The 15,032-nt window shown below is 37.8% G+C and overlaps 2 protein-coding genes across 3 annotated transcripts; one reads left to right on the top strand and one right to left on the bottom strand.

Moving 5' to 3' along the window:
• Positions 1-2,412: 2,412 nt before the first annotated feature.
• Positions 2,413-8,852, bottom strand: LOC143572721 (uncharacterized). 2 transcript variants are annotated; one of them, XM_077057795.1, is made up of 7 exons: positions 8,453-8,852; positions 7,004-7,386; positions 6,691-6,876; positions 6,508-6,606; positions 6,355-6,426; positions 6,145-6,261; positions 2,413-3,949 (listed from the first exon to the last, which is right to left on the bottom strand). In XM_077057795.1, the coding sequence occupies exons 1-7, from the start codon at positions 8,670-8,672 to the stop codon at positions 2,777-2,779; spliced, it is 2,250 nt and encodes a 749-aa protein (XP_076913910.1). In that variant the 5' UTR covers positions 8,673-8,852; the 3' UTR covers positions 2,413-2,776. The 2 variants fall into 2 exon arrangements, with proteins under 2 accessions (XP_076913910.1, XP_076913911.1); XM_077057796.1 differs by having other exon boundaries at positions 2,417-3,949; positions 7,004-7,383; positions 8,453-8,850.
• Positions 8,853-13,822: 4,970 nt separating this feature from the next.
• Positions 13,823-14,725, top strand: LOC143572714 (protein EIN6 ENHANCER-like). Its single transcript, XM_077057788.1, has 3 exons — positions 13,823-14,100; positions 14,260-14,327; positions 14,420-14,725. The coding sequence occupies exons 1-3, from the start codon at positions 13,926-13,928 to the stop codon at positions 14,549-14,551; spliced, it is 375 nt and encodes a 124-aa protein (XP_076913903.1). The 5' UTR covers positions 13,823-13,925; the 3' UTR covers positions 14,552-14,725.
• Positions 14,726-15,032: the final 307 nt, after the last annotated feature.

Here is a 15,032-nt window from a genome sequence, read left to right as displayed (position 1 = left end):
TTACAAAACCCTTTTCAAAACCCTTTTAAGTCCAAAAGTTCACCTCACTTTATTAAACACGCATGAGAAGAACATTGGACTGGGGGGACTTGAAGAGGTAGGTCCCAGCAGAGCCCAGTTGGACCCGCAAGACTCACCTTAAACAGGGACGTCTGCGCAGAGACCAACTGGATCCGCAGGACCAACCATGCTCAGAGAAGTGACGTCCTTACGCGCAGTATGCAAGCTGGTCCCGCAGGAAATGCCTCCCATGGTGAAGGACTCCGCCTGTTCCCGCAGCCTCGGATACAAGCCATGAGGGAAGGCCACCCGCGCAGCATGGCTACACGCACTAGGCACTTAACTCTCCCCAGTGTCACCTGAAGGAATGAGCAAAGGCGGGAGGGGGAAAACTCCCGCCTAAATGAGCCAGTCCGTATGATGGAGGATCTTTTGTGTGATACCTGACGAGGTACAGACAAAAGATCTGACCAAGAATGCGACAGCTCACTGACAGCAGCATGGCAGACAGCACGCCACAGCACTGTGACCAATAGCCGCCGCCTACCCACCAACTCCTGCCATACCACGTGCCTAGCCTGTAGTTGGCAGAAGAGGAAGAGTGCACGACACGCCTGCTCTGTGTCAGCCGCTACCTATCCACCACTCACAGGCAGGGCACGTGCATAGGTTACAGTTGGTAGCGTGTTGGGCCGGCTAAACCCCTTGGAAACCTACCTTCGGCTATAAATACCCCAAATGGTATGACCATCTCATCTTATCATATCTTACTACATTATCATCATATTATACCTGATATCTGCTCTAGCAATCTCTTAATATACTTTTATATTTAAAGAGCAATCTAGTCTGATTCTCACGCCGGAGGGTGGTCACAAGGAGGAACCCCCCCCCTTCTCAGTGACGAGCTCACGGTGTCTGTTTTGCAGGTTATCAGAAGAACCATCTTCCAAGGGTCTAACCCCTCGTGGGAAACATCTCTCCAGCCCCCAGGTTACCCGTAATCTGCCTCTGGGTCCGGTTAGTGTTTCTTCAGGGGTTTTTGCAGGTGTTTGAACTTTGAAGCATGAAATCCAATTAAAATAATTGGTAAGGGTTGGAGTTAAGAAATTAATTAATAATTAATTTGATTGATGATGCCAGAAAGAAAATATGACTATTTGTAGTTCGAAGAGCGAGGATGGTACCAAGAGGAAACCAACAACTAGTTTGACTTGCCTATGCATGTTTCAATGCGATTCAAACTTGAGTTTTATCCACCCTTATCTGCTGTTATTGGTCGGTTTTTGGTTTTGAGCTCAACTGATCAAAACTCTAAATTTCGGTGTTTAAAATGTTGAAACTGTTCAACTACAAGAGAGAGAGGGACCGTTTTGGATTATCCAAGGTCATATATAGTGGTCACGCTCAGTTCAACATACATATTAGTGTTATGGTGAAGCGTTGGAGACCGTTTTAAGCTCCATAACGCCCCAGGAGCGATGTTTGGGGTGATATGGCCTATCATAGGCGGTTATGGTGCTCCACTACACATGACCTAACAAATTAGTATTGCAGTTTTTAAAGATGCAAGAACATCTCAGATTTATCTACAAGTTTCAATTTCTTAGTTGTTAGGATTCATCATTATTTGTTTATTGGTTCTTATCTCTAAGATAGGACGTTAAATGCCATGGAAAATTATTGTTTCGTTTGGTTGATTATTATTGATTTAATTTCTAATATATCATAGACCTTGGAGGTTCTTTTTAAGCTTTATGAGTCGAGTTTGAGTCATTTGATTACTTCCGTTCCGTTCTCACGTCACCATATTTTATCAATTTATTTGTGGACTTTATGTGTTCTATAACGTGCACAATTCATTGGTATGAGATCTTTGCCTTTAGCCCATGGTTTGATTTGAGAACATGTTGGAAAACAGAGGTTTTGGCTACTAGTTTTATTTGTTTATGGTTAACCAACTAAAAGAAAAGGATATCAATCCTCTGTTTTCTCCTATAAGCATCTGACATTTACTTAGGAGGGTGGGGTTGAGATAGAATTGAAGTCAAAACCATCAACCTACTTCAAAGCTACTTATTTGATGAATATATTTGATTCCTTTGGTTGTCTTATTTTATTGTTTTAAGAAGATTTATTTTATTCCTCTATATTTCTTTGTTTTATATGCCAACAATAAATAAGTGCCTTTTTCCATAAACAAAATAAAAATAAATAAATAAAGTCAACAATAACTAGCTAGCTAGATGGGTATGTTTTTATATGAACATTTTTATTCCGTTTTAAACTCAAATAATAATAAATAATTTAAACCAGAAGATCAACCGAACACCGAACATATAATAGTTACTACAAACTTACTGGTTAGAAGATTTATGATGCATTTTCTTCTTCTACAAATAGGTCTCCTCATGCCAGTCAGCTTAGGTTGAGATAGAACCTAAGATCTTTGGAAAAATCTTAAAACCATCTCGAACATAAGACTGATTAATAATAGATGTGAAAGAAAAATAAAGACAAGTTGGTATATAAAAAGTTGAGTTAAAAACTGATTTTTAAAACTCATTCAAAGTTTTTTTAATGGCCATTCAAACCCATAAAGTCTAACATAGCAATGCCACAAGACATGAAGCAACCATAGCTTAAAACGTCTCTAAAAGCATCATATCATAAACTTACAAAAATCCGCATTTAAAACATCCGATTCAACAAAATCCTAACAAATATCCGTACTAATACAACCAAAGATGTGACATAGAAACCGCACCTCCTTCAATCAACGGTGGCCTGCATACATCTGATTATTATCGTACTGACCATAACCTGGTTGTGGCTGCGGCTGTGGTTGAACCTGTGGAGCCGCATAACCACCTGTTTGTGGGGCTGATTGATCATACCCGGACTGAACCAGAGCCTGAACAGGAGCCGGAGCTGGAGCATGAACCGGAGCTGGTTGAGAATAAGCAGGCTGAACAGGTGGTGGTGCACCATACCCTGCCATTCCCGGACCACCACTATAAGCCGGATCCGCTGCTCCTTGATAACCATAACCGCCACTATTTGGACCTGCTTGTTCATTATTGTAACCAGGTTGTGTAGAAGGGTACTGACCATAACCACCAGCAGGTGCTGGTGCTGGTTGACCATAACCAGGTGCCGCCTGCGGTCCACCATACCCAGAAACGGGTTGACCACCTTGTTGACCATAACCACCAGGTGCCGCCTGCTGTCCATACCCGTCATTAACCGGAGCGGGAACGTACTGAGGGTAGCCTTGCTGCGCTGGTCCATTAGATGCAGGATACGGTTGTTGCCGAGGTGGTTGACTGTAAGGTGGACTATATGGTTGTTGAGGTGGCATGTTGTATGCTTGTGGTTGACCATACCCTGGATGAGTGGCAGGTCCACCTTGAGGGTAAGCTGGCTGTTGACTCCCTTGACCACTGTACGAATGTTGTCCGGGTCCGTGGTCAAACCTGGGTTCACCATAACCTTGACCATATGGTGCTGTCTGTGGATACGAACCTGGCTGTTGACCATAATCAGGACCATGAGGCGGCCCGTAATTGTAAGTTGGTGGCCCTCCCATGGCAGGACCAGGACCAGGACCAGGAGCGTGAGAATGCATGGGTGGTGGTTGAGATGGTGCCCCCATACGGCCGCCTTGATAGTAGTCATAACCAGTCTGATCTTGTGGGCCCGGTTTGTTAACTGGTGGTCTTTGATCCCAACCATAATTGTTTCTTGGTGGTGGTTGCTGAGGTGGATAATGCCCGTAGCCCTGATTTGAATATGGGTTTTGAGATGAATACCCGCCTCGGGGTGGATAGTTGTTATACCCGGTTGACTGTGATGGTGGGCCACCTCTAGGTCCCCAGTTAGAGCCACCAGATCCACGTGGACGGAAGTTTTGCTGATTATTACCGCCTGATGGTCCTGATCGTACAGGCTGAAATGAAAAGTTGACAAAGACAACAGAGAAAAATACAAATTAATTTCATATATGAAAAAACCTATATTCACAAATAAAGGTTGAATAACAAAATTGAACAAGAAGCATTATTAAAATATAATGTGTGACAACATAATATATGAGTTCAACCAAATAATACAAATAACAGATGGTAAAATGCACACATATCATGCAGTCAACTAATAGCTGCTATATAACGTTTGCTCTTCAGATTTCAGTCAAACTAAGTAAAGCAACAATTACCAGATCTATAATCTATACAACCATACCTACAAACAATTAGAAGGAAAACAAGACCGATCTGCACAGTCAGTTGGTCATAAGTCCAATTAAACTTATATCACTGTTCAGTACATACCCAAACTTAAAGAGACAACTCTGCGCCGCATAAACACATGTACTTGTTGCTTTAACTACAATACATAACTTGTAAGGCGGATATATAACCACAAAATCCACTCTTTCTCTAGCCAATTATACCTCGTAAGCGTTGTCTACAAGTGCTTATGCGCGGTTATCATGGTTCTCTACGAAATTTGGTTATGTGATAAACATGAGCCTATATATACATTGTTTAACACTTATTAATAAACAAAGGCTAACAGAGTATTTGGAGATAGACCGTACAGATTAAAATGATGCAGAGAGTGGCTAAGAAATGCATATAGATTTTGAAAAGTAATATAAACAACTTCAAAGATTATGTTCTGCTTAAGTAAAAATTCATAGAGTCGAACAAACCTTCAGACTGTAGATCATCAACAACAAAATAACAGACATGCTGTTAAAAAACAGTAGAAGTCAACTTTGACTGAATAAGTTGGTCAGATGTCAGTTAGCTTGGATCAAAACCAAAAAAAAGGTCTGAAAACAAGAAACTGGTTACTCTAAATTCTCCTATGTTGTAGATACAAACAAACTAACGTCATGTCGCAAGAAAGAAAGATAATCAAGGCAAGATATTTTATTCCAACCATATTACATCTGATCATAGAAGACTTGGTAGTTGGCATAAAAAAGTCTTTTACTAACACTATTATTATGGATGATCTTTGGAGGCTCGAAGCGATCTTACCAACTATTAACTTCCTTCAAAACCTGCGTGATAGATACCTTTGCTACACCAAGAAAGCAATGCTCACCCAGTGTGAAATCTGCATTTTTAACACCAACCAATTCGGAAAAAAAAAATGACACTTTAAAATTCACATCTCATTTTAAGTCACCATGGAATCATTCATGTATCATCTTTGTTGTAAACACTCAGCTCCCACCCTATTATCATATGACCTAAGATTCTTTCACACTTAGCAGAAAGTGCCACATATTCAGCAGAACACATATTAGCGATTAACCATATAACTACAATTAGACAAACAACAATAACAGACTGCTCGATACTCAACAAAGAGTCACTACAAAGCCAACGGCAAAAACTAGAAAAAAACAACCCGTTCCTAAGTTACCCACATCTAAAATTAAAAACCAAATGGAATTACCAATTTAATGTCAACATGCGCATAAATTCAGAAACTTGTAGTGCTATATAATATATATATTTCAATATACAACGGTACCTCACCTAAACAAGCCACGTCATTATTTTCATGCTAATATAGATGATTAGTGTGTTAGCTAATACAAGAGATGAGAATACATATTTCAATATACAGCAGTACCTCACCTAAACAAGCCACGCCATTATTTTAATGCTAATATAGATGATTAGTGTGTTTGCTAATACAAGATATGAGAACCATATCATGGTAAACCATGGTTTATGAAAATTCTAACCTAAAGATATCCTGTACTGGTACATAGATAAAAATTGGGACTTGAATTGATTAAAACGAACGAATGATGTACCGCTTCAGAAAGTATCAAAAATTAAACATTAACAAAAGCGCATGAAGATTATCTAACCAAATTTAGAGAAAACTAAAACCAGGCAGTTACAGAAACTAGATTTGCAAACTTAACCAAATTCTACAAGACGAGTATGAAAATCTTGACTACAAAAATATATATACCTCCTTAACAAATATCAATAACACTTGATATATCAAAAACAACTATAGTGTAATCAATAAAGCTAAAACATGCATCAACATTTAGTAACATTATGCCACCAGTTACGATTCTAAAGTAAAAGATGAAGAATGTAAACAAACCTGATCCATAACTTCCATAATCAAATCCCTTGCCATCTGAATCTGTTTCCTATCGCCAGTGATTCTTACGGTTCTTTCTTTAGATTGGTCACCCTCAGGAAGATGTTGTGGAATCAGCTACATTATGTGCAAATATCAAAATACTAAATTCATTTACATTTGTACTCGGCATATTAGCATGTTTAAACGTATACTCATCTCATTAACTACCTGAATGCGTGCTCCAGATCGGGATTGTAGACTTTTAATACTGTCTCCACCTTTGCCAATAATCACACCAGCCTAACAAAAACAAACTCAAAACGTTACAAATAAAACAAAGTGATAAACTTAAAAGAACATTAGAAAACAAACAAATAAAACCTTCTCATTTGGAACTTGCATATGAAATTGTTCACCCATCCCAGAAGAATGAGCAGAAAAGCCCCTAGCAGCCAAAGACGGGGACCCACCAACCTCAGCCTGCAAAATGAAACCCTAACTTTAACAAAAACAGAAATACAACTTCAAATCAAGGAAAAAAATTTTTTTTGCAGATTATTAAACCTCAGCAATAACTTCTTTTATAAGTCTCTCAGCCTTGTTTATACTATCTATAGTGCCTAATAGTTGCACAGGCCTAGTTGGTGCATTAGGGTCAGCCTCAGAATCCCGAGTGATTTGAATCCTTGCACCCGAGCTAAATTGCAATGTTCGAATAGTGTCTCCAGCCTTGCCAATTAGAACACCAACCTGCATTAAGTAACAGCCCGTGTAACACGTTTAGAGTGTGAAAATGCTAGTTTGAAAAGTCAATAATAATAATAATAATAATAATAATAATAATAATAATAATAATAATAATAATATATTAGCTCACCTTATTACTTGGAATCTCCATTTTACGTGTAGTTTGGTCAGTGTATGTAGACTGCTCCTTAAAACCAAAACCAACATCCTGGGTTGGATCAACTTGTTCTATTCCAGATCCCTTATGCTCCTCCTCAGCTGAATCTTCAAGATTCTCAGAAGTTTCCTGTTCGGTGGCCTTTTCGTAAGTTTCATTGGTTACAGATTCTTTAATCACCGGTTCATCAGATTCATTGTTCACTGCATCCAAAGGCTCATCAGTTACAGATGCTTTCTGCACTTCGTCCAAAGGCTCGTTGACTTTTTCTTGGTTTTCCTCTGACTCGGTGTTCTTAATCACATCTGTTGGTTCATCTATCTTCTTTTCCTGGTGCCCATTATCATTAGCATCTGCTAAAAAGGAAAGAAAATTATGATTCACTAAGCACCTAATCAACAACATTAACTTTACTCACATGGAAACAATTATGTCAACGTTTACTTTCTGTTAAGTAACACACGAGATATATATTGAGATTTGGGATGTTATCTAATTCCATTATATCAATGTGATAAGCATGCAAACCATTCAACAAGAATAACTAACTAATTAACACAAAGAAGTATGCGTAAAGACATGGTAAACTGAGTATCAGAATAGGTTGGTTAACTTTCTTTAAGAAAAAAGATACCAAAAGAGTCGCACACGGTGCTTAAAGTTCCAATATTTTCCTATATTTCTGTTCCTTATTTATAAATTTTCTCTATTCTTCCATATTTGTCATTGTCAATAGTGAATAACAGTCAATAGCGACAACCTACCTATATGCCATGTAGCACTAGCAATGAAATAGCAGGTGCTATTTGATGTTTAGCGATAAAATATTAAAAAACATTTCCTAAAAAAATAGCGGTTTCTTCACAAAAAGACAAAATTGAGTTTTACTTTTTACGGTGGAACTTATTGCTGTTTAATCCATTATAATGCCTAAAAATTTTGATATTAAATTTATAAAAAAAAAAGCTAATTATCGCTAAATCTCACTATTAATGCATCTGATAGCGGGAAAGTACCATTTCGCTAAAATGCGCGCTATTCTCGCTAACAGATACAATTTCTTCAGTGACTTAACAAATTAAGAATTTTACACCCACGCGCCCATATCTTTCATGCAAACCATTCAACATGAATGCCTACCTTTATATCCCAAACAAGTTACTGCTTAAATTTTCATATTTTAATTCAACATTCACAAAATTTATATATTAATCAAATTAATTGCACGGAAACATCTAAACCTGAATCCCCCTTATCATACCAAACAAACAACAATAAGCTGAACACAATGTGCAGCCAGTCACATTATCCGTTCCTTAACAAATTACCACAATTAACATAAACAACATGTTTTAATGTCTCTCCAAAATGAAGAATTTAACCTAAAACAATAATCATAATAATAATAATGATGAAACATACCAAACGCATCGCTTTTGTCATCAATACGCGGCCGTTTGACGTCAGGATCTTCAACAGCAGCAGAAGCATCACCATCACCGTCACCGTCAGCCACGGATTGCGAATTGCCATTGTAGTCAGCGGCAACCGGCTCGAACGATTCGCTATCCAAATCATCGAGCTTGCGTTTGTGATCGGATGGAGCAGGGCTTACGGAGCCCATGACCTCTTGGTCCGCCATCGTTAGATCCGACTTATTAGGGTTTCAGAGGATATGAGCCAAACGGGATATTGTTGTTGGTTTGGGATATTTGGTGGCGTTGGTTTATATATCACACGGGCTTGAGTAAAATGGTTTACGATTAGGCCTGTCGGGTAGGGTTATGAGTATAGGCCCAATTGGGATATTCGAATCACAAAGGCTCAACCCAATAACTAATTGGATCATCACCATAGTATTCAACTCATCCGGACCTCCAAGGTCGAAAATGAAAGAGAATTCCAAAAATATATATGTTATATAGTTTAACTACTACCGAATGGAGAATTGGCACGTCGGGTAAAGACCGGGTAATGACTAAGGCGGGAGTGCAATTGTGTGACGCGGTATGTCCTATCGGCTAAAGAAGACTCGTGACTAGAACATTAAATGCACTAAAGAAAACTAGTGAAAGATATGTAAGCTCTTTAGACAAAGAACTAAACATTCAACATTCCAACAAATATTTATTTTCTCCTGTTAGTGTTGTCACAGGGAAATCCCTTATAGCTTTCACTTATTTTGCATGATAAATACGGTTACCGGGCTACTTTTTTACATGATAAATCCCGCTATCTTTAAGATCATAATGGTGATCTTCCCATCACCACGTTAAATCTAGAAGGTGCATTGTCAATGATGAAATTAATGACACGACTCAAACAGGCATGTTAAATAAATAAACTCCATACTGATGTTGAATTAACTTTCAGTAAATAAGTAAAACAACAATGGTCGCAAACTATTGTGATTTTTAGAATGAGTAGTTTATTTTGTTGATAAAACTTGTAATTTTAGAATGAGTAGTTTATTCTTTAGAGCAATTAATTGTGAGGATTTATATATATATTAAATGACAACTTTCTTGAGCTTCATCTATTGTACCTTCTGTTTATTTTGTTGTACACTCTCTTTTACAATTCTTGAGCTTCATCGGTTGTACATTGTTCGTATTTTGTTGTGCGTCTCTTTACAACGTTGTAAAGGTTTAAACTGCTACACGTGTGATGAGTGACACCTGTTTCATCACAGCTGTCAAGTTTTCCTTTCTATGGGTATTATACTATTATGCTTTATAGGCACTCTCATAATTAACACCACCAGATGTGGCCACTAGCTCTCTCTATTCCCGGTGACGAACCACCGCTGATCCTCATCTTCGTTCTCGATGGATGGAATCGGAAAAAGACATATACGTCAGCCAGGAACCACCGTCACAGGTTGTTTTCTCTCTATAGCTTTAGAAATTACCAATCACCGGTGGTGTATCGTCGTGTCGGATGTATGATGGTGATGTTGTGGCTCCGATTTCCTCTATTGCGGCTCCGATTATTCTGTTGCTGGGTTCGATTTTGTCAACCATAGGCGACGGTTGTGTCGGTGACCGGCGACTTTTGGTTTAGGTGGCGGTGGTGTCGTGTGGCCGGGCTGGTTGTCTCATGTTACCATCTGGGTTTTTGTTGCTTTGTTGTCTGTGTTCTGATGACGTTGATGACATTGTTGTTGTGCTCATAAGCTGCTCGATGAAATGCCTATACTCATAAATTAATTTTTTTATCTGCTTTTGATGACGATTATGGCCTCCGTCTGGCCACCATTGTTGCAATGACGGTCTGATGAGTTTGTGATCAGATGTTGACCCTATCGGAAAGCGGTGCGGGAGGTGATTGACCTACTGCTGCCGTGTTTTGTTTAGATTCCTCTGGTGGCGGTGGTGCTATGGTCTACCGTTGCCGGAATCTGTTTCAAAATACTAGCTAGCGGTGGTGCGTCGCAGTGCGTTTTTAGATATATTCCTGTTTTTGAGTGGTAGAGTGCAGCACACATGTATTTCTTTGTGGTAAAATTCATCATCTGTGTAGTTATTGCTCTTCGTTCGTCTTGCAATTGTGCGTGTTTAAACCCCCCCCCCCCCCACCATGATGAAGATGACGGCCCGCTATTTGGCATGGCAACTTTGGTTGCAGCCGTAACGGCATGAGCCGTGCTTTATTAGTGATGGGCTGATGGCAATGACAAACTATAACTATGTGTATATTAGAAGACAACTTTCTTGAGCTTTGTCTGTTGTACCCTTTCCTTATTTTGTTGTACACTTTTGATGATGCGTGTGAATTATCCGGCTATGATGATGACCCGCTACTTGGCATGGGAACTTTGGTTGCAGCCATAGCGGCACTGAGCCGTGCTTTGTTAGTGACGGGCTGGTGTCTATGACAAACTATGTTTCTGAACCTCTTTGTTTCATAAAGATTATGATGACACGTTTCGATATTTCTTTTTCAAAGTTTGGTTCTATATATGTTTTTTGCATTTGTGTTTTCACCAGCGTTGATTTTTTTGGGTAAACAGGTTTACAGCGAATAAAGTGATTGTAAACTGGTAAACGGGTCTGTAGCGAGTTATAAAGTGATCATAGTTGTGTGTCAATAGTGTTCCGTTGGTGAACACGTTAAACTTTTAATCTACCAACAGCAAGAAACCTCTTGGAGTTACCTTATGGCCAAAATGCCAAATCACTTAACACAATATGTATGAATACCTAATGTCATTCTCTCTTATTTTTAAAGAAAATGTGTAGAGTTATGTTGTTACAATGGCTACTGATGGAGCTTAGTAGGAAAATTGTAATCGTCAAGCCAACCTACTGTTGCTACATTTTGAATTTTCCATGTGCTACAATTTTAGAGCTTCTAAACTGGCCTTGGACCTTTGAATGGCAATGCACTTTCATTCATATTTAGGTTATATGAGTATATTTGCAATTGCTCTGACCCGTAAACATAGGACGTACGTAGACTACTTTAGTGATTAATTTCATTAATTGTAATACTATCAGAAGATAATACATGGCTCGTCGATTTGATAGTGAATGACTTTCAGTCATGCAAATGTGCTGACCATAAAAGAACATGTCAAATTGCAGAACAATGTAGTATTTCTTTCCTTGAAATTTGATTTATTTCATAACCACTTTCTAATTACAACTTTATCTCCATTTATATTTCAGCAACTGAGCAAGGAGAGAAAATAAAAGCAACCCATGTACAAGGGGGCTTATTCAGAGGGTCCCTTAACCAGCCAAAAAAGTATTTAATAATAACTTTGTTTACTGTTTTTGTTTGCTGAACTAATAGACGGGTTGTCATTAGAGACTTCAGTTAGGTTTTCTTTGTTATTTCCCAAGTTTTGATAACTGAGTTTTTCAAGTAATTTTGAGTTTTTTAGTGGTTGTCTGCATTTCTTTCAATTCCACTATATTTGTAAATGTTAATCAACGACTTATTTCTTGGCAATGTTTGGATGTTGTTAGTTTCTTTGAGTACCGTTTCACAACCCCCCGCAACGCGGGGGGTCGAAATACTAGTTTAATCAATATGATAAACACCAAGACCAAACCAATAAGGGTAACCACTATGAGAATAGGATCATACACATCTTGTGGAACACATAAATTGAAATTGATTAAAATATAAAAATTTCAATCCACATAAATTCAAACACTTATTTATGAAACGACTAATCTTCAACTTAATTTGAAGCAACCCATCATGGTACACCTCCACTGCATTAAAACCACAAAAACATATCGTCAATTTCTATTGAGTTTGAGAAATTATCAAAGTTTCTTGACTTTCATAAAAACCCTTAAGGGTAGGTACGCCTTCATTTCCACAAAATCCAACCAAAAATAAACATTTGCTCTTCCTCGTAAAATTCAAGAAATGGGAAGGTTATAAGGGAATCAGAACACATGACAAGTATTCTAGGGTGTAACATCTTAAAAAAATCGTCCAACAAGTTAACTTTAGAAATTGAGAGGCCAAGATGTCATTCAGATAAAGTAAAGAACAAGGTCTAAAGTAAAAACAAAATTGGAAATCATGTGGTAGCGGACTATTACCACACCCTAAACAATTCACTACGTACATGTGAAGGAATCAATCCGGTCCTTACACGTGGCATATGGCGTTGGTTTCCGATGCGTGTCGGGTGACTTAACACGGTGAACATGATGATTTGACGTTTTCTATTTAATTTACACGATTGGTTGATACAATTTGGCTTTGAGATTATTTTATCTTACATTTTTTAGTTAATATATATGTATTAGCATGAGTTTGAATGAAAGATCGGATTTGGAGCCTTTATATTTGACATTAATGAATACCATGTTAAGTAAAATTATAAAGCATGCATTCCAACTTATACTTAGAAAGTCAAATACCGATTAATCCAAAAGGACCAAAACAAATAAAGCCGACACCAAAATTAGGGCCATCCAAACTGCTCGCCGCTCGCTCGAAAATTACTCGAAAATTGCTCGCTCGATTGTAAACGAGCCGCTCTGCTCGGTTCGGTTTGTAAACGCGCCAAGCAACGAGCAAAGGTCCGCTCGATTCGGCTCGAATATTTTTAGTTTATATATAAACCAATATATATATATATATATATGAAAGTTTATACAATTAGTTTTATAAATACCTTTCTATTTGAATTCAAAAAGTCCATTATACACTACAAAAAAATTTAAATTAAATTAAAAAATATAAAAGATATTAGATCTTATCTCCTTCACACAATCCAAACCTTATCTCTTTCACAAGTTCAAAACCGATTACCAAAAGTCCAAAACTCTCACTACTCCCGTCAATCTCACGCACAGCCGCTCCGGCCTTCGACCACCGCGCCACTGCCACTGCTCACATCTCGCGCCACTCCTCACGGCCTCCGAGCCTCCTGTACATCTCGTTCTCAAAGCATCAAACATACTCATTAAACATGTTTATTTGAGCGAAACAACTTTACATTTGTATATGTTGAACTTGTTATGTATGTTGGTTGAATGGAAATGGTATATTATTATGGTAGCATTTAAATTTGAATATTTAAGCTGAGCGAAATCAAGCAAAACCGAGCCGCTCGGTTGTAAACAAAGCGAGTTCGAGCAACGTTTTTCCGCTCATTTTCTTATATTTAAACCGAACCGAGCCGCTCGGTTTCAATTCAAGCCGAGTTCGAGCAGAGGCTCGCTTGGTTCGACTCGGTTCGTGAACAGCCCTAACCAAAATAACCCGAAACTAATTAACCCAATCTTATTTAACTCTTTTATAGTTTCCCCCAATTCAATTGAGTTCTCCATCTAGGGTTTATACTTTATACTACCAGTTCTACCTTGCAAAAATCATTCCAAATTTCTTAAATTGAACTCGAATAACACCCAATCAAATCCAGATGGAGCAAGAAGTGATCGAATCAGAGATGATCTTACCTACACACATGCGTTTCAAGAAGATTCAGATGCACGAAAAATACCCTAAAGGCCAAGCTAGAGGAAGACACTGGAAACACCTCAAGCAGATCATACAAGCTGAAAATTACCAAAATTACCCCCCTGATGAACCCAATTGTGAGTCCAATTCGTTTATTATTGTGTTTTCTGAACCCTATTTTGGGAATTTTCTTTTAAGCATTTCATCGAACACCTTATAGGCAATGTTTGTTTTTATCATATTTATTATCTTTTTGTTTGAAGTAGTGTTTAATTGGAGTTTGTATAATGCTGTAGATGTTAATATCGAGACGCCTCCGTCGATGCACCCTCGGAAGCAGATTTGTGACATAACTGGATTTGAGGTGGGTTAAATATTGGATATTGGAAATATGACCCTAAATTAATTAGATTAGTTATCTGTTGTGAATAATAATTGTTATGATTTTAAATGCAGGCACCGTATAGTGACCCGAGGACCCATCTGCGGTACGCAAACACCGAAGTGTTTAAGCTTATAAGATCACTTCCTAATGAGTATGTGCAAAGATATCTTGCTCTTAGAAATGCAGCAGTTGTTCTCAAGTAATTACTTAAAATATCTTGTATGTTCATTGAACTGATGTTTTGGTTATTTGAATGACTTCTTGAACATTTTAAGAACAAATTCTCTCTATTTCAACTCTTTATGTTTGTGTAAATAATCAAATCTCTTAACGGCTTGACTTTTGCTAAAGTCAAATTGTCTCTTAAGTTAAGCGGAAACAGTTTGATTTTTAGTGAAGTCAAATGAAACAAAAGCTTATTTTGCAGTATCTTCCTAAATATACTGCAATATATATTGTACATTAAGAACTCTTTTTTTTTACTGCGGAAAAAGAAATAATAAATGAATATATAAGCCAACTTGTTAAAAAGTAAGAACTTTGTTCAGTGCATAGGTTATTAGGTTATAATAAAAAAGTATGAACAAACCTTAAAAAATAGCAGGCCAACAATACATAACCTAACATGGAGCTGTTTGACCTGTTTCTATGACTATTTAGTTTAACCCAAATCCATTTTGATTC

The sequence above is a fragment of the Bidens hawaiensis genome, unplaced genomic scaffold (genome assembly GCF_021521415.1).
Source record: "Bidens hawaiensis isolate Kalapana, Puna unplaced genomic scaffold, B.hawaiensis_p1.1 tig00025998_1, whole genome shotgun sequence".
NCBI lineage: Eukaryota > Viridiplantae > Streptophyta > Magnoliopsida > Asterales > Asteraceae > Bidens > Bidens hawaiensis.
This window is presented reverse-complemented; position numbering and strand designations above follow the sequence as displayed.

What these genes read in the sequence shown, in the direction of transcription:
- LOC143572714 (XM_077057788.1), top strand. Translation starts at nt 13,926, where the DNA reads ATGGAGCAAGAAGTGATCGAATCAGAGATGATCTTACCTACACACATG. An exon ending in CCCCCCTGATGAACCCAATT is followed by an intron (nt 14,101 to 14,259) that starts GTGAGTCCAATT and finishes ATAATGCTGTAG; the next exon opens with ATGTTAATATCGAGACGCCT. An exon ending in GTGACATAACTGGATTTGAG is followed by an intron (nt 14,328 to 14,419) that starts GTGGGTTAAATA and finishes TTTTAAATGCAG; the next exon opens with GCACCGTATAGTGACCCGAG.
- LOC143572721 (XM_077057795.1), bottom strand. Translation starts at nt 8,672, where the DNA reads ATGGCGGACCAAGAGGTCATGGGCTCCGTAAGCCCTGCTCCATCCGAT. An exon ending in TGGAGATTCCAAGTAATAAG is followed by an intron (nt 6,877 to 7,003) that starts GTGAGCTAATAT and finishes TACTTAATGCAG; the next exon opens with GTTGGTGTTCTAATTGGCAA. An exon ending in GATCTGGAGCACGCATTCAG is followed by an intron (nt 6,262 to 6,354) that starts GTAGTTAATGAG and finishes CACATAATGTAG; the next exon opens with CTGATTCCACAACATCTTCC.